At 46.9% G+C, this 23,084-nt stretch overlaps 1 protein-coding gene across 3 annotated transcripts in view; it reads right to left on the bottom strand.

Annotated features, from left to right (window-relative positions):
• FLT1 (fms related receptor tyrosine kinase 1) overlaps positions 1-23,084 on the bottom strand; it is a 171,041-nt gene that overhangs the window by 31,732 nt on the left and 116,225 nt on the right. For all 3 annotated transcript variants that reach the window (XM_027590840.2, XM_027590841.2, XM_027590842.2), the window contains exons 15-17: positions 19,235-19,366; positions 7,449-7,555; positions 3,147-3,279 (exon numbers count right to left, since the gene is read on the bottom strand). In XM_027590840.2, the coding sequence (XP_027446641.1) occupies positions 3,147-3,279; positions 7,449-7,555; positions 19,235-19,366 (372 nt within the window). The remainder of the gene's footprint in view (positions 1-3,146; positions 3,280-7,448; positions 7,556-19,234; positions 19,367-23,084) is intronic.

Here is a 23,084-nt window from a genome sequence, read left to right as displayed (position 1 = left end):
TGGATGTGGAAATCATTCGTGGAAGGAGCATTGGCAGCTACCAGACTTGTAAAGATAGGTGCATTTTGGTTGGATGCTCATTCTTTGCTTTTTTAGGGCAAAAAACGTATTCCCTCTGCCATGCCTGATAGGAAAAGTGTCCAGAGCCTGACAAATATCCAGGTAATCTCTCTCTTAGGACACCACCCGCATACCGCATACTGTGAAGACTCTTGCTTTGTTTGGGGGCGGGCGGAATCCTTTTTCCTTCCACAGCCTCAGACCCACGCATTCCCTTCTTGGCCCTGGCATAATACACTTGATTTTAAGTAGTGTTTGGGGATTTTGCTTCTGTCAGTGAGAATAAGCTCGTTCTCACTTGGCTTCCCTCGGCCCTTTTCATCTATTCTCTTGGAAGCTGACTGCTGCCTCATAAAACAGCACGAAGCTATTATGGGCTCTTTAATCATCTGATGCATTGGAATCCTTTGGCAGACCCACTGTTCCAGTTTCAGGGGAGCCCAGTGACCCTGGGCTTGACCTTGCCGGATCCTTCTTCTCCCTCACAATCCTCCTTGGTGTTACCTACATGCCGCTAACTGGCTTGTGAAAGTGCTAGGTCATTGCCATACAATGAAAGGCTACTGGAATCCCCTTCAACAGTGTCCTTGACTGGCCAGGGTCCCTGGGACACTCCAGGGAGGGTGCCCGGCGGCACTGACGTGCCCAGCTGGTCTTCTAAGAGGCAACACCAGCCCAGGTGCCGTCCACTTGCAAATTCCATGTTCCCTGTGTTGTTTCCTAGATTAGGTAATTCTGAGTTTATTTTGCAATAGGAAGCTGTGTTGTCCGACATTATCCCAGCTTCTGTGATACATTTGTAAGCGCTGACTTCTCCCTTAGGTTTAGTGAGGAAGCACTAACAAAACAGATTCCATTCTTCCCGGATTTCAGGCATTTCAATGGGAGCAACACTTTTGACCCGAACTCCTACTGTATCTATCTATAACAGGTACCATAAATTACGACTTGTCTCAACAGGGCTGCTAGTAGGAACCAACAGAGTACAAAAAGCTGAAATCAGATGCCACTTGTCTGTGTATTTCCCTACACAGCATGTTTTTCTGGGTATTTATAGCTCCATTGTAACTCTGCCCATCAAACCAGCTTTTTCTCTCCAACCATCCAGACATAGTCTTGGTTACTTTCACTTGCCAGACATTACTTCAGATTACTTTCTGTCATGTATTTGGCTTAAAACCCCCCAAATCTTGGGCCTTTCTGCTCCCATGCTAGAAGGAGTAGCATTCCTCTGGCCCTTGCCGCCGCGCTCTGCGCCGAAAGACAGAGTGAGCTGACTTCACCCCCTTTCTCTCACCCATCAAAGACACTCACGTGCACCTGAGCCACATCATAACATCTGGCAACTCCAGAAGGGAAAGAACCGTAAGAGAGATCTTCCACAAGGAGAACCTCCTGAAATGGGATTATCTAAACCCACAGAGGCCCCAGGGGAAATCTGGTGGAAGGATTAGCAGTGGCCCCCAATGTGATACGGAGCACAGGGATACTAGGTGAAGGAGTGAAGAGATGGGGCGAAAAGCTCATATGTCCTATACAGGAAGAGGGATGTTTGATTGTGACTAATAACTCTGGAAAGCAATGTGGCCTGAGAATGGCTTACGGTTGTGGGAAAATTATCCCAGTTCCCTGCCAAGGTCACTGAAGGGCTGGGCTAGCTGCCATATAATTTAGACTTGCAGAAGGAACTCATCTAGTGTACCACCTGCCCTTAACTACTCTAAATTTAGATGATTCTCCCCCCCCCCCCCGCCCCCTGTCAGCAGCCATTGCTGGCTTTTGCCTGTCTCTCCAGCTTTTCACTGATTTCCAATTTTCTTCCCCAAGCCAAACAAACATACTCTTGGGGCCAAGTATTCTTTCTCATGTAAGAAGAAATGTAAGCGGAGTCATTTCAAGGCCCAAGAGAACAACAAGAAGAAGCACTTCTCCCTCTCCGTCCCCCCAGACCCCCACTCCAATATAGTCTGCCTGTCGGGGGAGAGGGGAGGCAATGCCCTCAAATTCGGAACAACAGGCTCTTTCGCTGAGAGTGACAAGATCTGGGAACACTGGATCCATGATCTCTGTTGCTAGTTCCAGCTATTAATGATTCTGGCGTACACAGGAGTGAGTAGAAATTTTTCAGAAGCCACAGTCCAAATATTTTGGGCAAGAGTCACAGAGGCTCCTTTGGTTTTGTACTATCCCAGGCTGGAGATTAATTTGCATCGTGACGCTGAGCTGGAGGAGAAAGCACGGCTGCCTGATGTTTACGGGGGAACAGTGGTCCTTGCTCTTCAAAAATGTAACTTTTGACCCCTGGGACTTCTCTGTCTGGACATTTCGAACACCCACAGAAATTTCACGTACATAGTCTGTGGATTTTGTGCCGAGGGGTTCTTTGACCCACAGCCTTGAAGGGGCACGGACGCTCCTTCCACATTTTTGGCTGTGCTGTTCCTTGACATCTTGAATTGTGTCACAAATTTCTAAGTCCTCAAAAATGTCCTTGTTTAGGAATGCTTGTACTTGTAAGTCTCGTGGTGGAACTGATCCCTGCCCTTCACTTATCTCCTTCAGCAGCGATCTCCTTCACCCTTTGGGGGAGTGCACTCAGACACCTTTGTACCCCTCACGGCTTAGACAGGTGTCTGCTGCTCAGACAAGGTGCTTAGAGACTGTTGCAAGAACAAGTAGGTGTCCCTGTCCCTTTTTTTTCTTTTCTTAAGATTGTATTTATTTATCTGTCAGAGAGCACAAGCAGGGGGAACGGCAGGCAGAGGGAGAAGCAGGCTCCCCACGGAGCAGGGAGCCCGATGCAGGACTCGATCCCAGGACGCTCGGATCATGACCTGAGCCGAAGGCAGCCGCTTAACCGCTGAGCGCCCCCCCCCCCCGGGCGCCCCCTCCCCCATGCCCTTGTACTGCCGCCCCAGCATTCTGTTAGAACTATTTACCTCTGTGCCCACCTCCCTTGCCGTTTTGTGAGCAGCTGGAGGGGAGAATCCCAAGTCTAGCTGACTTTTGCAGCCCTTGGAGCACAGTGCTTTGTAGGCAGTAGGCGCTCAGTGTGGGTTTAGGAATCTGTTGAACGAATACATTACCCAGTTTAAGTCGCTCCCGGGCAAACTCCCACTTGCTGGCATCATAAGGGAGCCGCTCACACTGCTCGTCCAGGGGAACTTCGTCTGGGTCCATTATAATTGATAGGTAGTCTGTCTTTATTTCAGAAGAAGACTGAGAAAGAAAGAGATCTCAAAGTCACCAAGAAGGAAGCAACTTAAAAAAAACCTGGATATCCAATTTAAAATAATACCCAGCAACATCTGCTGCTATTTTGGTTCATTTGGTTGAAACCATGCGGTTGGGTACAGAAAGTACCCCTCTGCATACACGTACGTACATCACACTTCCCATTAAATAACTCCTTACTCTTCTCACGCCGCATTTCTGTAGGCTGGCTCCACCATATTGTCTCAGATAATATGCACCCAGATGGTCGGTGACCTTGCTGCTTGTTCTTAAACAATGATCAGATGATAGTCCTTCTCCAAAACATGCAAAGAAGCATTTTTATAAAATCATTCCAAATGATTGACTGAAAATAACTTTCCATGGCAATCTGTATAAGCAGGGATATACGTCACGAGCCAGGCCAACGGTGAGAAGTGTGACTGTGGCTTGCCTGCATTTGCAAGAAGGGCCAGAGGTGGCGAAGTGAACCCAGGAGCTCTGGGACAGTTGAGAGGCATATTTCATGTGAAGTATTTAAATATACTCAGAAGGCCTGGCCCCTTGGTTGCTGCAGGTACCTGGAAACACTGTGGGATCCGTTGGTGAGAACAGAATAAGATTTACCTTCAATAAGAAATAGAAGTTGATTATTTCAAAGGCCGAGGAGTCTATGAGGCATGGGACTTAAACACAGCCATTTCCTGAGCTTTGGCCGGTAGTAGGATTGTCAAGTAAGTAAGGCGGGCTTCTGCCTTCAGGTGCTTGTTTTATCTTGGTAATGGACATCAAGCCCAGAAAAGATCCTTTATTTCATAGCATAGATAAGTGGATTTACATTTAGTGTCTTAGATTCCCATCAATGAATTTATTGCCTGTCGATTCAATGTAGAAGTGATGATGGCATTTCTATGAGCAGTTCAGAAAAGAAGGTTGCTTACCCATATAAGGTCGGTTTGGGTAAGTCTTGCCTAGAAGTTACAGCAACTTCATTTCAATGAGTTTTGGAACCCTCTTGCGTTGCCCTTCCCTAGGCAGGACCAGAGTTCAGGAGAGAAGTCACCCTCTCCATCCACACCATTTCACGCTCACCCGCATTCTTCAGCTCTTACTCACCCTGTTCTGGGCTGTCACCGCTCACCTCATCCATCACTTGCAATCGGTCTCCTTCTCCCAGAAATTATCACTAAAATGTGTGACAAATAGCTCAAAGCAGAAAGATCTGCCTGGCCTCCACGGCGAGTGGAAACCAGAGAAAGATACGGAGCACATTTGTCTCGAGCTGCCTTTGCCACTGGTGCTAATCTGTGAGGGCCAGCCCGTCAGACCCTCGTGTGAGTCTAGAAGACTGGGAAGGAATACACGTTCCTCTCCCAGGGTGCTGGGTGTGTACTAGAGAAGCCACGCGAGTAGGTTTTAGGACTATACTTTTCGATGTCCAATATAGCCACGGCCATGAGAAAAAAACCTCCAATCTTCAAAGAGCCCAGGCTAGCTGAAGCCTAGCAAGGAATGTGTCAGTTTCGGGAGCACACGTTGGGAGGCTGGTGGAGGTGTTGAGAGGGACAGGGTATCAGGCAATGAAAGACAATCTCCCCGTGGAATTTTATGGTTTATCTCAATAAGGCAGATGAGCGGGAACACCAGACAAACCTCAAGGAAGGGCTGGAGGAGAGTTGGATAGTAGAATCTTAGTTGACAAATATTTATTCTTTCAATTGACGTTAACACTGAGCAGCTACTAGGTGTTTGGCATGGAAGTTGCACAGCTGAGCGCTTCAGGGCCCAGGCGTTGAGCTGGCTGCCCGGCTCTGAGTCACAGATCAACTATGGACCAGCACCTAACTTTGGCAAGTCGCTTAACCTCTCTAAACCTGGTATCCTTATCTGCGAAATAATGATAATGACGGTGCTTATCTCCCAGGCTTGTGGTGAATATTGCATGAAATGATCCATGTCAAGCTATGAGAACAGGGCCTGGGACACAGTAAGCATCCATCAATGCTAGCCCTAATTCTAACACTGTCCTGTGCGGCATGGGGGTAAAAGGGTAACATCCAGTCCCCATCAATGAGGAATTCACTTGCGGTTACAGAAACCACATGGAAATAGTTTTTGAGGGCCTGTATCTCTTTGCCTCCCACAATTAATCACCTTTCAAATTCCCTAAGGATCCTCTTCTGGAGGGAATCATCTCTTGCTCTCATCCTTTCTTATGGACATCAAGATTTCAGATTTTTAGACATACTAGGGCCATCTTCAATTTAGTCCCAATGCACCTTTCCAGCTTTATTTCCACTCTGCTCCTGTGGGCTCCTTCCCTCCTCCGGGGAGTGGGGGAGGAAGAGAGTGGGCTGCCTTTCTCTGCTGCCTTCCTTCCTGCCACAACCTTCAAACTTGTTCTCTAAACTTCATTTTCTCTGAAGTTTTTTCTCCCCCTCCCTCCTTTGTAGGCTTTGGACCTCCCTTCCAGATTTGGCAAGCTTTGCTTTTGTTAGACCTACTTCCCTACGCTCTCTGTCACCCCTTTCAAAATGCTAGTGGTGTGGCCTTTGTGTCCTTCTAAAGCAGTGGCCTTCACTGTCACGGCCCCAAACCAATCATTCCATACGGCCGACGCCTGATGTTACATATTACCACAGAAGGCTCCTGCTTAGCCTTGCCTCTCATACCAACACCATAACGGACACCTTGTTGGTTTTGGTTACTAAGCCGAAGGTCGCACAACCTGGGTTCAACACTCAGCTCCAACTCTAACTAGCTTTGTGACTTTGGACAAGTTATGTTACCTCTCTGAACCGTACTTTCTTTCTGTCTACAATGGGAATGATAATATATCTATCTCCTTGCATTTTTGGAAGGATTAATTGGGATACTACATGAAGAGCTCGTCATGAGACCTGGCATGATAATAAGGACTAAGAAATCTCTAGAAATGGAGGAGGCCTCCTTGACACTTTTCAAGTCCTCTAAATATGCCTTGAATTCTAATCCCTTAGACTAAGAACTACTATCATTTCTTACTTGGGCTACTAGAAAGTCTTCTGGTAGGTTCCTCTCTAGGCACCCTTGCCTCCTCTGGTCCATTCTCACAGCAGCCAAAATTCTCTTTCCAGACCCTGCTCTTTTACACTGATTGCCTCCTTTTGCTTAACAACACCAGACCCCCACGAGCCCAGGCTTCCTTTTACTTCCAGAACACAGACTAAATTTCTTACCTCAGCCTGCAAGGCCCTGTGTGGCCAGCCTTCGCATCCTCTCCTCTCCCGCCTCACCTCCTACCTTGTTCCCTCCACGGCAGTCACACGGACCTCCATCAGGCTCTCGTTCCCAAGGCGTCCCTGTCCTGCCCCGGCCTCACGCAGGCTTTCCCTCGGCCTGAAGCACTTTTCCCTCCCTTCTGGGCCCGACTGCCCCCCGCCCCCTTACAGGACATCTTTCAGTCAGCTGCCTCTAGTGCCAGATTCACATTTGTCTGTGTAACCGGTGAAAGCCAGGCTCCTCTCCAGACCGCACACTCTGCGTGTCCTCTCCACTACCACCCGAGGGCCTGACCACCGGGCCTGATGCTCCTTGTGGAGCAGGTGCATGGTAAATGTTGGAGGCAGGAATGAATGGATGAACGCATGTCCGCTCTTCGCCGCCGAACGGCAGAGAAGCAAGTGGGGCTGCAGGCCTAATGATAGAGATCTGATGTCCTGTGCTCAGGCTGAACCTCACAGCAAAGAATGTAGTTGTGTGGTGGGGCTCAGAGGGCACGGAACCACCGTGTGCTGTGTGCACTCCCATAATGTTATGAGACGTAAGTCAGAGCAGGGGGTGTCTCTATTTTGCTTTTTCCTTTTCATTTCTTGGCAAAGAATAAGAAAGACTTTGCAGGTCTTATGCTGCATCTAAAGATTTTATGCCATATCTTTATATCAAAAACATCCCTTCTGTTTCTGGGAAATAGTCCTCTGTTCGTTGCTCTAGCTTTGGATGTGAACACTCCTGTTAATGGTTGAGAGGCATTTTAATGATCTATGTTTGGTGCTCCCCAGGTCCGAGACAGAAGCCAGGGGGGAAGGGGATTAGACTCTGACATTGGCTTAGTGCCTGCTCTAGCCGTGAGGCAAGCAAGCATTTTAGAACATTAGGTAAAAAGGAACATAGAACTTCGTCTGAAATGTTCTTACCCTTTTCAGTTTTCGGATAAAGAGCGTTAACAGGAGCCAGAAGAGGGTCGCAGCCACACAGGTGCACGTCAGAGTGATAAGCTCCAGGTTAGACTTGTCCGAGGTTCCTGGAGAGAGAAAACCATCAGGCTGATCCTCAAAAGGCACCGTCCAACTTAGAGTCTTTGTGATTCTAGAAAACGGGTCTAGTGCGCCTACATGGTTCATCATGGCGAACGCAGTCTGCCGGTGCAAGAGTTAGTCCGGGACAGGTCTTCTCTTACCTTCTGAGTCAGACCGGGTGCATGATATTATCATCATAAACCCGCGCAGAAATGAAAAGGCTTTCCAGAAATTCTGCGGTTGAGTTGGCAAACTCTGTAATCCCAGAAATAGCTAATTAAAAATCAGAGGAGAAATTTTTAAAAAGGAAAAAAATCAAGACAGGAACAAAAGCCCATTAAAGTGCTAAATCTGGAATACGTGAAATCTCCCTAATGGGTTTTAGAGGAAATTCTAGAGAAAAAGAAAAAAAATTAACAAAAATGACATAAAAGCGCTCCTCTGGGACTCACAAAATTCCTCTACTTTGATTTTAAAAATAAAAATAAAACTCAAGGACTGTTAGAGTTGCCGGCTCGCTTCTTTTGGAACAGCCGGGCCAAACTGCTCACCTCCTGCTCCCCACTTCTGACCTTTGCAGCAGCAGCTGACCCTGCAGGGGGGCTGGGGTGCCGAGGGGGTCCTTCCCAATTGCCTCATTTCCCAGAGTCACACACAGATCAAAAGCTGAGCAGTTCCTCCACCACCAAAAAGAAACGACCCAAAGCGTTCAGGAGAAGCCCCCAGAGAGGAAGATCTTTGGGATTTGGAAAGGAATGCCCCAGTGGGCCAGAACAGTGCTTCCCTACTTACAGACTCCAGGGGACAGTTTCTGGCGAATTCTAAAGTAGTGCCTCATCCTTTAACCTCATTACAGGGAGACAGAGGGTCCCTAATTAAGCTAGGGAAGAACAAATGGAACTTATTCTCTTTAGGAATAATGATGTGGGGGTGCCTGGGTAGGCATCTGCCTTCGGCTCAGGTCATGATCCCAGGGTCCTGGGATTGAACCCCGAGTTGGGCTCCCTGCTCCGCGGGGAGCCTGCTTCTCCCTCTCCCTCTGCCTCCTCCCCTCTGCTCATGCCCCGTCTCTCTCAAATAAATAAAAAAAAAATCTTTTTTAAAAAAGAATGCTACGAATGGTATCATTGAGCACTCATTATGTGCCAAGCCCCCAGAACCGCCCCATGAAGTAGGGAGCAGTAATATCCCCATTTCCTAGACAAAGTGCGACATCTCGTGGGCTCTTTGTTTCAATTCAACAAGAAGGTACCGACTCCTACTGCAGGTGACAGTCAGTCTGGAGGAAATGGGAAGATGAGCAAGAGAAAGTTGTCACGCTCAGGGGGCTCACTCCCACCCTAACAGAGACGGAAGGCAAATACAAAGAAATGAGGGTTGAGGGAATCTACCGCTTTTTGGAAGAGGCGACATTTGAAAAGGATGGTGGCCTACAGAGATGAGGCGGGGAGGGCACAGAGGCAGAGGGGACAGCAGGAGGGAGGACCCAGAGTTGGGAAACGATGGGGCGCACGTGGCAATAGATGGGCAGCCCGGGACCCGACTGCAGAGAGTTTGAGCATCTGTGTGAAGGGTTTAAACTACATGCTGCCTGCGGGCGGTTGGAGCCAGTGAAGTTTCTCTGAAGAACAGCAAACGCACAAGTTAGAAAGCCGAGCTGCTTCCTTCTTCCCTCTTATCCATGGGCTTTCCTGCAGCCCACGGTCCCTACTGCAGCAGATCTTTTCGTCTAGAGGGGAAATGCACATTTTCTCCCCGTCCAGTCCAACACAAAGTCCCGCCCCTTCTTCTCCCAAGGCTCGGGAGATTGTCACCTCCTGTCCTGCCAGGCTCTCGCTGCCTGCCTCAAGGCCCTGTCACCTGGCACGGCACCAGCTTCTCGACCCGCCTTGACTCCCCCCAGATCTCCTCCTCGCTGAGCCAGTGTGACTTTCCCTCCGTCTAAATGCCATCACCGCCCACCTCTGCCCCCACGGCTGTCAGGATAAAATTCCAAATCTTTGGATCCTTTGTGCCCAACCTTGCCTGTCTCTTCAGCTTCATCTCCTCCCGTCCTCCCACGTGCTCCAATCACATCAAAATACTTGTAGTTTCTTAAACTGACCAGCCCTCTTGCACGTCCATGCTTTGGCCCCCACTGTTTCTCTACCAGAATGTAAGCTGCTGGGGGCTGTGGCCACATACTCTTCCTCCTTACGTCCCTGCTCCTCAGACTGGGTGAGTGAGTGGGTAAATTATGATTGGCTTTGTCGCCAAAGAGTTTCATGAAGCTTTCAAAGGGGTCAGGGTCAAATTCCCGTTCATGGGCATTAATCCAATAAACACGTGGAATGCCACCTATGTTGCAGGCTCTGTTCTAGATGCTGGTATACGGTGGTAGATGAAAGGTATGGTCTGGAGTTCACAGTCTGGCATTCATATCTGAACAGGTGAATGGGTTCACAGTTCCCATCCGAAGCAGCAGAATGTAGGATTGTGGTTCTCCTGTTCACCGCTGTCTCTGGTGTTTAGAAGAGTGCCCAGCACTGAGTAGGCATCCTGAATATAGTGGGTGAGTGAATGAATGAATGGATTTGGCTTCATTTGCTGCATTGTTAGCTTGTGGCCGTTTCCCCGAACCTCATGAGAATGAGAACAGCTTTGTTGAAGTTTCAAAGTATGATAAGTTTTTCTCTCCGTATGCATCCTCTTGATGGGAATATTGTAAGCTCAAGTTAATACGAGTTTGGCTTTCCTCTCCCACGTGAAAGGTCTAATGCTGCCCTGCTGTATTCACACAGACACACACACACACACTCACACATACTCTCACACTCTTCTCTGCTTATGCTGCAAATAAGTTTTGTGGAATCTTATTGGGACCTGCTCAGGCCATAGTGGCCTTTGGCTGTTGGAGATGCTGATAGCATCTTGAGACATGGTACTGTCTGCATTAAACCTCTGCAGATGCCTCCTGCCTGGAATGCCCTGGGAGAGGCCCCCTCCCATCGTGGGAACTTTCCCACTGCATTCCACGGGGCAGGAAGTTGACCCCCAAAGTAATTCCACAGCCCTTACTCAGGCAAAATTCCTTTCAGTGGGACCAAATGTGTTTGTGTGCGCTTACACATTTAAAGAACTCATTAAGAAACATCTTCAAGATGAACATTTATTACAGATGAAAGATCTTTCTAGTGTTCTATCCCTGCTTACTGAAAACTAGAATAGGAATTTAACAGGATATCATGCAGTATCTGTGCGCTCTCTCTGTCTCACTTGCTTTATGTTGAGGAGACTGACTTAAGTCAGCAACATTTCTTCCTATGCAGCTCTTGGATGTTTTCTCGGAGGTCAAACATCCCCACGCTGGTCTGACTAAGACCCAGCTTCAACAGGCTGGTGACAGCTGATGAGCTCAGTCCATGAAATGGCCCAGCTGCACATGGCAGGGGGGAAAGGAGGCTAGAGGAAACGTGGGTGGGGTTGACACTAACTACGAGTGGGCCCTGGGGCTCGGACCACTGCGCTCATAGGCCATGTGTGCAAGCCGGCATCAGGGCACACTGCGAGGTTATTTTTACATGGGAGAGTGACAAGAATGTGGCCCCTCTGAAGAGTTAGGGTGACTGTACTTTTTATTACAGACCGCTAACCCTGCTGCACAGAGCCTTCCATGTCAGTTACCCTCTCAGGCTTCAGACCACCCCCGCCGGAACAGGAAGTGTGGATGCCCCCCCGCCCAGGGTAGGCACTGAGTCTTGAGGGGTGACGTGCCTAGTCTAGAGTCTGTGTAACCACAGTGGCTGGCTACCCTGCCCTGAGCCTTTGTGATGGTGACAGCCGTTCCCTCTGCCCAGGGCCGGACTCTGGGTTGCGGCCGCACCCCCCAACCCTGACACGCAGGGCCAGGAAACTCAGCTCTCGCAGTAGAACCGGTGGTGCTTCCCAGGAGGTAAGGAATAGTCCCCAAGAACAAGACCAGGGCCTCTCGCTCTGGGACCTGCCTTGCCTTGAGATGAGCCCCAGTTTCACCAGGAAAGGGCAGGAAGCAAGCAGCTATGTCTTAGACCGAGGACCCCGTGCCCCAGCGGCCTCATCCTCCACATGTGCAGGTAACAACAGCACCCTAGCTCACAGGAGAAGGGGGTGAACCTAGTGGGAGCCATTTTTTTAAAGGTTCCCCCCAACCCCAGCACTCCCTTTCCTTTTTTTTTTTTTTTAAATCCTTAATAGAGTTTGGACTTCAAGTACAAGATAATTTGGTTTCCATCCAAACCTATTGCATATATCACAATTTGTCTCTTCTTTCTAAAAGTACTCAGACTTTGGCCAAATACCGATCATTTTCTACAGACAACTGGGTCACTACTTTCCCTGAGAAATTTGCCTCATACCTGCCAGGGTGGCTTAGGTGTTGTTCTCTGGTTCTATCATTATTTTAATTTGAGGTAACTGTTTATGTGGATTTATTGCCCATTAAATTCTTAAGACATCAAGAGATGGGTGTGTTTCGTGTTCATTTGGCATCTCCAACACTGGCCCAGTGGAAGTCTCAATATTTATATATAGATGAAAAGAAAATTAATCAGATACACTTAGACCTGATCTTCCACATGAGCCAGTCAAGCAGTGCTACTTCGTTTTATCTAAAATCCAATAACCAACAATCCAGTTAACCTTATTACGTAATTTCTCTTAAGACTTAATGGAATATTAAAATTGGCTCTCCTACTATTTATGAAGCTCTTTGGGAATCTTTGTACACCAGTTTGGAAGCTCTCTTAAGAACAGAGAACTACTGTATTCAGATTAAATTGGAAGTAAGTTTTCAAGAATAATTTCAGGTAAAGATATTTAAAATTGCTGGGGCGCCTGGGTGGCTCAGTCATTAAGCATCTGCCTTCGGCTCGGGTCATGATCCCAGGGTCCTGGGATCGAGACCCGCATCGGGCTCCCTGCTCCGCGGGAAACCTGCTTCTCCCTCTCCCACTCCCCCTGCTTGCGCTCCCTCTCTGGCTGTCTCTCTCTCTCTGTCAAATAAATAAATAAAATCTTAAAAAAAAGAGAGCTTTAAAAAAAAAAGATATTTAAATTGCTATTATGGGCTGTCAGTTCTAGAACACATTTTTATTAAAGCTAGTAAAGATAAATCCTTTGACCTAAATCCTTAGGTCAAAGAGGAACTTTGTGGTTTGGAACCCCATTTGGGTGACTCTCTGGTTAAGTGTAGGAATGCTAAAATACAGAAAGTTTTGGTGAAGTTAATATGGTTTATCACGTTAACAAACAATAATGTTAGCTAATGGTTAAAAAGTTTCTATTATATGCCAAACACGGTTTTGAATGTGTTAATCCTTACAACCCTGTAAGTTTGGTATACCGTTATTAACGTCTATTTTGCAGATGAAGCACCAAGAAGGTAAGTAATCGGCCCAAGGGTACACAGCTCAGGGAGCAGTGATGTACCTGGCCTCAGAAGGGGTCCCCTGCTGCCTTAGAGCTGAGAGGAAGTAGAGCAGAATGGTTCAACATGGATCCAGTTCTCAGCTCTGCCACTCCTAGCTTCGTTACCCTGAACAAAGTCCTAAATCTTTCTGTGCTTCAGATTCTCACTCGCAAGTAGAAAAAAACCCCATTGGGTTGTCACAGAAGTTGAATAGACTAATGCATGTTGAGTGAGCATAAGCTATTAGAACTGAATTCCATCACCATTTTTTGAATTCTTGATCAAGGCCAGCTTTATGTCATTGTTTAGACTTGAAGTACAAAGGCATGCGTATCCCGTCCCCCAGCCCTTCTGTGTGCAATTACTGAGTAGCGAGTTCATCTCTCCATTGCAAGCGCTGGTCTCTCCTTGGGAACCCTTCTGAGTTGCCAACACCCAGGAGAGGAGTGACATCAATCAGCAACATATTCATGTGAATTAGTTTATCACATCCTTCCTAGTGCCAGGAGAGCCAGAGGAGTGAATTTGGGGCAGGGTTCAGGAAGAGAGGAGCTAACGTGGAGGGTCCTCCAGGCTCGAAGGAGCATCAGAAAGAAATGAAACCCCAAAGCTGGCCTGGCCAAGGGGCATAAAAGGGAGTGGCTGCATATCCAAGACAGTTCTGGGCTTTTCCTATTTTTTACTCTCAGAAATGATTAAGGAACACAGTGTATGTTTCCTGCTCTATGGGTCCTTTCCCGAAATGTGTTAATGTGCAATTATCATGGCATAATTTTACCAATCTCACCTCTACTGCCACTCCAAGCATTTAGACTGTGGGACCCTAAGGCAGTCCTGTGCATTCCATGATTTTCATATCCATCAGTCATCCTCAAAAGAATGCTTAACGTGGTATTTTCTCTTGGGTAATTATAAATGCTATTGAAGTAGTATTTCAATAGCAAGGCCTAAACCTGTTAGAAGAATGTATTTACATATACACTGTGGTTCTTACTTGCAATAATAAGGTATATTTTATCTCAAGTCCTTGGATGAGAATGTGCCACGCTTTCCTTGAAACCGTCCCATTGAGTTGCACGGGCTATTGAGCACTATGTCAATTTCAGAAATTATTTTGGTTACGAGCGGTTTTGTGTTGTTGTTTTTAACGTTAGAACTTCCCCTCTGAGAGTTCCACGTGTGATCCTGTGCAGTCCAAACCAAACAAGACCTGTGATTATTTAAAGAAGCCACTCTGACTCCACAGTCCACTCATCCTTTTCAGATACAAAAATAACACATTGTTTTATCTATGAGCATAAGAATCCTTTTTCAAGGGAAATAAAAGGAGCAGACAGTTTCCTTCCTGGCTAATTCATGAACCTCTTTATATCTGTTAAACATAGCCGCAGACACAACTCATTTGCTTGGTTTCATTTCCTAAACTCAACCTGACAAGATAGGTCAGTGTGAAGGGTCTATATGCATATATTGGGAAATCAAGTCGAAAGCTAGGGAACGTTTCCTGGCCACCAGAGTGAGAACCACCAGAGAGAGAGCAAGGATCTAATTTCAGTGATAAAATTACTAACCAGGTCCTGCGCTGAACAGTTCGGAAGAGCATCTATGGATCCAGTTTTTATTCAGTGAGCCTCAAGTACATCCATTTGAGATGGGGCATCTAACTAAAAAGATCCACATAATATCCACTTTAAAAAAAAAAAAAAAAAACCTCTTTATCCCAAACTATATTTGGAGCTGAAACCTGCCTCCCTGAAATTTCGCCACCATCTCCCTTCCTTGGTTCTGGTTGTATTTTCTGGTGCGTCAGAGAAGGAGTGAAACGTCTCCTCAGTCTGATGCTTCTCAAATATTTGAGGAAAACAATAATATCACTGCTTAGTTTTTAGACTAAACATCCTCATTTCCTTGTGCTACTTTATCACTACCCTATTCAGATATGGCTCCATTTATCTATAAATGGGTACAGTATTTCAGGTGGTTTGATGATTGCCGATCAGGGAATGTGTTTTCTCAGCCAACCCCAGTTTTTAAGCAGAGAGGTCGGATTCAGCTGTCACTGCGAGAGCAGGGGGAGAAAAAAAATTACAAAAGAGAGCCAGGAAGAAGGCAGAACAACTATAAAAAGCAGACACAAGAACTCAAAAAGCATGGCAGTTGAGGACAATAATGAGTAAAAAGAACCATATGCATGAAGTGTCCACAGCCACCTTGCAAAGCTCTATCATTTCCCCAAGTGCTACTGGAGATTCACGCCACCCGAGGGAAAAGAGGTCATGAATCAAAAGTACCAGGTCCTCAGAAAACCCAGTGGTCTAGACAAGAGGACATATTTAAAATACCTCGACTTTGTTGTTGCCAAGGGAGATATCAACGTAGAAGGCTCATAGTTGTCTCATAGCTCACTGCCCCATTTGCCTTGCCAACCCAACAACCTCTGAGGCTTCCTTTAGACCTTGGTTCACTCCCCATGGCCTTTCTCGTCTCTCTGAACTCCTTGAGCTCTTATTAGCGGCACTGTGTGGTCTGCTTGATACAAACTAGTGTTTCTACTTTATCCTTAGGAGGAGCTCAAAATTCGTCTTTTTTAAGATTTGTTTGTTTATTAGAAAGAGAGGAGGGGGGAAGGGGCAGAGGGAGAGAATATCCAAGCAGACTCCTGCTGAGCATGGAGCCCAACACAGGGCTCAATCCCATGAGCCATGAGATCAGGACCTGAGCTGAAACCAAGAGTTGGACGCTTAACTGACTGAGCCCCCCAGGCGCCCTTAGAAGCTCAAAATTCTTATTGGTCTGGTTCTAATTGTTTCCTGTGCACCTTAATCTGCTTCCAACCAGGTTTTGAAAGCACACTGAGGTGAGGGATCATGGTTATACTTCCACGTGCTGCACAGTCCTGGGTGCATAACTAAGTTGTTGAGTTAATAACTAATTGAATTTGGCTTATCTCTCTTGCCCTAAACAATCTATTGACGTGTGTCTTTTTTCAGACATTCAGTGGTGGTTTTCTAAGTAGATCAATCCAGCAATCCAGGATGAAACACATTCATCAAATGCTTAGGGAAAGAGGAGTGAAGAGTAAGCTGTGGTAAGCGTTGCATTAAAGGTTCACGTCAAGTACTCTGGGAGCACAGAGGGGAAAGTGATGGTAAGGCAGGAGGTCCTTTCCTCTACACCCGAAGCAAGTCAAAGTGAGTTGTCAGGATGAGTAGGGTTGTCTGGGGGAGAAGGAGATGGGAGGAAGGAAGGCTGTGGAGACCAAAGGAAGGCGCTGTGTACAGGCAGAGGATGGGGAGGAGCAGTCGCACAGCTGGGGAGCTCAGAGGTGAAGGGAGGGGTAAGCCACAAGGCTGCAGAAGGAGCCCAGGGTGGACCTTGTGTGCCTGGATGAGGATGAGAGCCTATCCAGAACCACTGCAAATTCGAAGCAGGGAAGTATCATGTCGTAAGATTAGTCATTTAAAAAGATCACTCTAGAATTGGAAGATGATGGAAGGAGAGAGAAGTAGGCGGGTTGTTTGGGAGGCTGAGAGATGATGTCAGGAGTTGACAGGGTTAGGACGTCTGTAGAGGCAGCCGACATGGCAACTCAAGTGAGAATGGTCTCCCCTTTCCTCAGAAGCAAATGACATAGGCTGATGGAAATGTGTAGAAAGGATCAGTGGCAGCCATATTCTTAATGCTGTCTGATTTCAGAAAAGCATTTAGTGGGAAAAGGAATCACTGTAGGAAATTAGAACCAGGTAGAGAGAAAACCAAATAACAGGATAACTGAAAAAGTCTAAGAGCTGAATTTTATGCTAAGGCCTCAAGGACAAGTTCCTATGGCACGTCAGGGATTGGGACGAATGGAGGAAGGGTAGACCCTCCACAGGTTACAGGACATGGACTGCAGCCAGCCTTCCTGCTGACTTCGTTGTATAACTTTGGGCAAATAATTTAACCTTTCTGGAGTGTCCGTTTTCCCATCTGTAGACTAAAGATAATACTAGTTACTTCTCTGGATTCTTAAATTCATGGGATTAGGTATACCAGTTGTCTAGCAGTGTCTGCATGGAAAGGTACTAAATAAACAGTCTCCTGCTAAGTTGCAGGGCACAGCTAAGGAATACAAAGATAGGTCAGACACAGTTCTGTCTCAAAACGTTTACAATTCAGTCAGGGAGAGAGGGATATCAATCCCCAAATAATAATAAAAAGCAGTATAAAATAAGTACAGACTAAAGATCCAAGAACCATGGTGTGGGAGGGCAGGGAAGAGAATGAGCATTTGAGTCAGCTGTTCATCCTGGAGGACACTGCTATATATTGGCCATAGGGGCAAAGGAGGGTTAGTGGTGAGTCAGGCTCTCTGATGGCCAGCCTGTTGCCTCCACTCCAGCCTGGGAGTCTCCCCAGTGCCACTGCTCTGCCCATGGACAGCAAACACATCACAGCAGGAGAGACGATTCCCAGGGGGTAGACTTATGGCAAATAGAAGGCCGGTGGTCATGACTGCGGACAGAAGAAACTGAACAGATGCCGTGAAGCGAGGTGGCTTCTGGGGACCCCAGATCAGCCTGGCAGAAAAGGTGAGGGGACAGGAAATAAAGTCTTTGTGGAGAGCTGCAAACTTGCAGAAATAGCCCTGCTTCAGGCAAGGGCTTCTCCCAAGCCATCAGCTGCCTAGCCACTGGGTCAGACATGGCTGCATATTCCCTGGTAGAGAAGAGTGGGGATGGTGGGGATGAACCACAAGGAAGGCAGGTATGGGAAGCTGGAGTGGGTCTGAAGAGCCCAGCTCTCATTTACGTTTGCCATTACCTGGCTGTTGGGTTTAGATCAGTCATCTCATTCCTGTCTGGGGCTTCCTAACTGCTCTGTGCATCTTTTGGGGTTGTTGTCAGGACATGGGGGAAAATGCCTTCTGGACTGAGGATCCGGGACCTCCTTGCCCCTTTCTCAGATCTGCAGCCCTCCCTGGCCTGATGGAGTGACTCCCTGAGGGCCACATCTGGAGTCTGTGTTAAAAGGTAAACGAACCATCCTTTGAAGAACGAGGTGTTAAAGAGAGATGTGCACATAATTGTTTTCTCCATGGCTAATTGTTTTGTCCGGGGGTAAGCAGACCAGTTGAAAGAATCCTTGGAGATGACTATTTGGGAGAGAAACAGGACCATCACTATACGTATTGGGGGAATGCTACCCTCAACTTTTTCCAAAAGTATACATTTGTGGAAGCATAATTTCTAGATTTTTCAGGAGGCTCTCTAAAATCATCTCCTCGGCAAAGAATGGGGATGATGCTCTGTTTTAAAGGAATCTGGATTCCCAGACTCTTTGAGCAGTGCAAGTTTCCAGAGCGGAAGAACTGATGTATAAGCAAGCCGTTGCCTCGCCCGCAATACTTTCGCGTTCTGTTGTCTCCTGGGGAGCCCCTGGAAACAGGCTACCGAACAAATTGTGTCTTTTCATGTAAGACCTCAATGTGCCATAGATATTTACATCTCAAGAGGTGCCAATGTGATATTTTATGATACTGTAAATGCTATGTTTTGGATGATTCTTGGCATCAGCGGACTGAAATTGAGGTCTGAACTACTTCCCAAATGGGAGCCACATGGCCACAGTCCTGGCTCGGATTAGACCGCTTTGGATTTTGCGGCTCAACAAACTGTCTGAGGTCTATAAAGAGGAAGCACTTGGAATAGTTTTCTCAAATGTGGTCTGTTTTTTATGTGTGGCTTCTCCCAGATAATAATTTGCAGTCTGCTCCGTGTTAAAACGAAAACAAAAAACAAAAAACAAAAAAACCCCAAAGCCTAGCTTGTGAAAACATTCAGGAGAGCGGCATATGTCTAACTCGTGGGAATTGGAAAAGGAAAAAGAACGAACGAGTTTCCACCGTGTGGGTGTTCCCCTCTCTCTACACCCCTCCGCCTTCTTGGATTTCTCTGTCGCAAGCAGGGCCACTGCGGTCAGTCTCTGCGGGTCAGCGGCATACCCCTCTTCCGGGAACTACTTCCCTGCAGAGACGGGGTTCAGATGGTGGCTCTGGGGCAGGGGGGTGGGTGGCCCGCCAGTGTCTTCCCCTTGGGCCTCGCCAGGGCACCCCCCAGCCCCCGCACCCAGAGGGTCGCTTCCCAGAGCCCCAGGGGGAGGGGCGAGGAGGTCGGAGAAAGGAACGGGCCGGAGGCAGCGGGAGACCGGGTGGTGGAAAGTTAAACAGGGAAATAGACGTCTGATCTGTTTCTTGTTGCTTTCTGGCGCAGCTGTTTACCTTGAACAGTGAGGTACGCCGAACTTTCCACGGACCCCTTCTGGTTGGTGGCTTTGCAGTGATAGACACCTTCATCCTCTTCTGTGACTCTTTCAATAAACAGCGTGCTGCTTCCTGGTCCTAAAATAATTCCTGCGGGGTGAGAGATGTTTACATTAGTGGGCCTGGGTGACACATAGAAACAGCTGCTTCTGTAATCCAACCCTCTTCCTATAATTATGCGTTCAGACGAGGAAATCCGAGCTCTAGGTAACCTTGGGCTGGGCTGCTCATTTGTTTTCTCTCGGTCTGCGCAGCAGAGCTTGGAGCCCAGCTCTGGAGATGCGGATCGGACCCAGGCCATTCACTGCGTGGAGGGCAATGAGATGGGGCTGCCATACCCGGCTTTCAGCAGCAAATGTCAAGGAGGCAGGGTGCCTCCTAAGAACACTTACCGTTGACTCGCCGCCTGCTGTGTGCCGGCACCACACGACACACTTCGCATTTCGACGTTGACGATCGCCCCGCAAGGTCTCACGGTCTCCGTTTTACAGACGTGGAAACAGATCCGGTGAGGTTAAGTAACTTGACCAAGAGCACACAGCTGGACTGAAACACATCTGTGGCCTCGGGGCCAAAGGGAGTCCTGCTTCACAGTCGGAGAGGTGAAGAGCTGGGGCTGTGTTTTAGTCCAGGTCTTAGCCCTTCCAGCTTTGTCACTCTAGGCAAGCTACTTAAGCTTTCTGTGTTTCAGTTTCTTCAACCTTAAGCTGAAAATGCAAGCAGTTCCTACCAGGTACACGGGAGCATGAGTGGCCAGCGCAGGACACACAGTAAATGCTCTGTCAGTCGGAGCTCAAGTGTTACTAGCGAGCATCCCGTAATGGAAGGAGCACCGTGAATTTTCAGAGCCCCAGCTTGAAGACCCAGTAGACCAAGGACTACCAGCAAGTATTTATTGAGTACTTACTCTGCTATTAGTCTATGTTAAAGACTTTGAGGGAGGGGGAATGCTAAGACATGGTATCTGCTGAGGGAAAATGAACTCCTACCAAACACACATATATACATATTCTCTCTCTCTCTCTCTCTCTGTTTCACACACACATGCCAGCAGAGAGTGTTTCATGAATGAGTGAATAAATGTAGCACGGCATACCCAATTAAATGCAAAGCCTGGTGTGGGAGGGAGATCCACAAGTGTAGGAATAACCTCAGGAAGGCCTCATGGAGGAGGTGGGCCTTGAGCTGAGGTTTCAAGGATTATCAGAGGTGCAGGAAGAAGGGCAGGCAAAAAGACAGCCGTGCCACTGACATGAATGTGCATCGAATGCTTGTTCTGGAATAGTGATAAAATGGGCCTGGCCAGACTGCAGGCTATATTTTGTTTAAATAGTTTGTATTCCCCCTGATTATAAAAGACCCTCAATAGAGAAAATTTGAGAAACATTGGAAAGCATGAAGAAAATGTAAAAGAAACCTACAGTTTTTGCTCCTAGATATTTTTCCTTTATTCTTCTTAAAGTGGATTTTTAACACAATCTGTTCATTCATATGAAATTTTTGAGCTCCTACCATGCATGTACTAGCCACTATTTGAGATGTGGTGATATGATAATAAACAAGACAAATGAATCCTTGCCTACAAAGGGCTTAAATTCTAGTTTTGGAGAAGTACAAGTAAGTAATTTCAAGGACCAAAGTCTGTGAAGAAACTAAACCAGATTAAGGGGACCATGGGTCACGGCGGGTGCTTAGAGAAGGCTTTTTGAAGAGATGACATCTGAGCAGAGACCTGAAAGATGGGGAAGAATGAACTGTTTGAAGATCTGAGACATAGGAAATAGCAACTATAAAGTCCCTGGGGCAGGAATGAGCTTGTTTAAGGGACAGTGAAAAGACCCCTATAGACTTTAGTTAGCAAGCAGGAGAAAGGAAAGTTGACTGGGTTCAGTCATGTATGACCACAGGCCATGGTAAGGATTTAGGGTTTTATTCTAAGCACTGAAGAAAGCCACCGGAGGATTATATCTAATTGCTCATAACTATAAAAGTATAATGAACATCTTTAGACATAAGGGCTTTTCTGTATTTCAGATTACTTCCTTAGGATAGATTTCCAGAAGCAGATTTATTAGGTCAAAAGCTCTTGATTCTTATAAACACATTGCCTTCCAAAAAGATTATACCCACGAACATGTCTACCAGCAAGGCTAAGAGTCTGTTTTATGACTCTCTTGTCAGTAGTGAGCAGGATCATCTAAAAAATACAAAACACAAACCTTTGCTGATTTGATGGATGGATTTGTTAGCCATTTTTATTTTCAAAGCACTCGTTTTGAGTGGTTGACTAGAAAAGGTGAGTTCAGATTAAGGAGAGGTTTGAAATCCTGGCCAAGGAGTTTCCATTCAGTATAGAAGGAAAGAGGGGCTCACAAAAATTTTTGAGCAGGGAAATGACATAATGAAAGCAATGTTTAAGGAAGTTTAGTCTAGAATGAGAATGCAGGGTAGACTGGAACGAGGGAAAAGTGGCATCTGGAAGTCCAGCTCACCCGCTGTAATTCAGGCAAGGAATGCTGAGGATCCAAATCTGGATGGTGGGAAAGGAAGCAGAGAGGAAGAAAGGCGCCATATGGACACTTTGTAGAAACAACCTATAGGAATTGCTGCCTTACTGGATGCAGGAATGGACAGAGATGAGTGCAAGGTGATTCTGATAGTCTAGGTCCAGGTAATGGGATGAAACATGAGACTCTCCCCTGTAGCCTTGGTGAAATCATTTAATGTCTTTGGGACTGTTTCCCCATCTGTAAAATGAGAATAGTACCCGCTTTGCCTATTTTATGGGACTGCTCTGAGGATCAACTGAGATCATTTCAATGAAAGCTCTGGAAAGTGCAAGATATGGTATATGTGTCAAATGGAGAAAGTAAACGTATGGCTAGAGATTGGGTGGTCAAGGGCAATGAACGTTCATAGTAGCGGCTATCCTGCTACTCACCATCATCTTCATTGCAGTAGACCTGACCCTCAACCAACTTTCTATCACTCAAATCCTGGTTTAAGGCTGACACAATGAACAAGTGAAGCCGAAGGCCTTGGATTTCACCCAAGGAGATGGGGCTGTAGTTGTGAAGGTGAGCAGATCATGCCAAGGATGCTGTGAGCTAACGTCACCTGACTCAGTTTCCTCTTTCTGTCACATGGAGGAGGAGATGGGGTGAGAGGGTGTCCCAAGCCAAGCAGCAACACTCTTCTTCCTGACTTGCCCTCACACTGTACTCTGCCCAGTGCTCAGAGGTTGATGCGTCACCACCAGGAGGACACTCAGAATCCTCATCGGGCACTTGCTCATTGTCTGCTCTCACAATTTCCCTTCTCTCAGGCATAGGCCAGTTACTACCCTTATTATCCGCCCCCCCCCCCAAGGCCTCAGATCTGCCCATACTTATTCATAGTTGCGTGCTCTGGTTTCTTTTTAATGCCTTAGCTTGTTGCTACTCGCTTCACATGACCTGACCCCCTATGATACAGGTGCTGTTCTACTGAGGAGCTCATCTTCTACAAAGGGCTCTCTTCTTAGTTTAACTTTTTCATTGTGATTCATTTCAAACATTTAAAAGTGCAGGAAAAATAGGACCCATGTACCCACCATGAAGACAATCAGATGTCAACATTTGGCCATACTTGCTCTATTCCCCCCTCTCTCTTTTATATGAATAAACTGTGTAGATCATCCCCTTCCCTCTCTCCCCAGAGGTATCACTATCCTGAAGTTGGTGTGTCTCATTCTCATGCATGTTTTTGTGCTTTTTCCACACTGATATGTACCTCTATAGACTATGTAATACTGTTTTGTGGCTTTAAA

This window comes from Zalophus californianus, chromosome 3 (genome assembly GCF_009762305.2).
Source record: "Zalophus californianus isolate mZalCal1 chromosome 3, mZalCal1.pri.v2, whole genome shotgun sequence".
Taxonomy (NCBI): domain Eukaryota; kingdom Metazoa; phylum Chordata; class Mammalia; order Carnivora; family Otariidae; genus Zalophus; species Zalophus californianus.
Note: the sequence above shows the minus strand (reverse complement) of the source record. Positions and strands in the feature narration are given on the sequence as shown.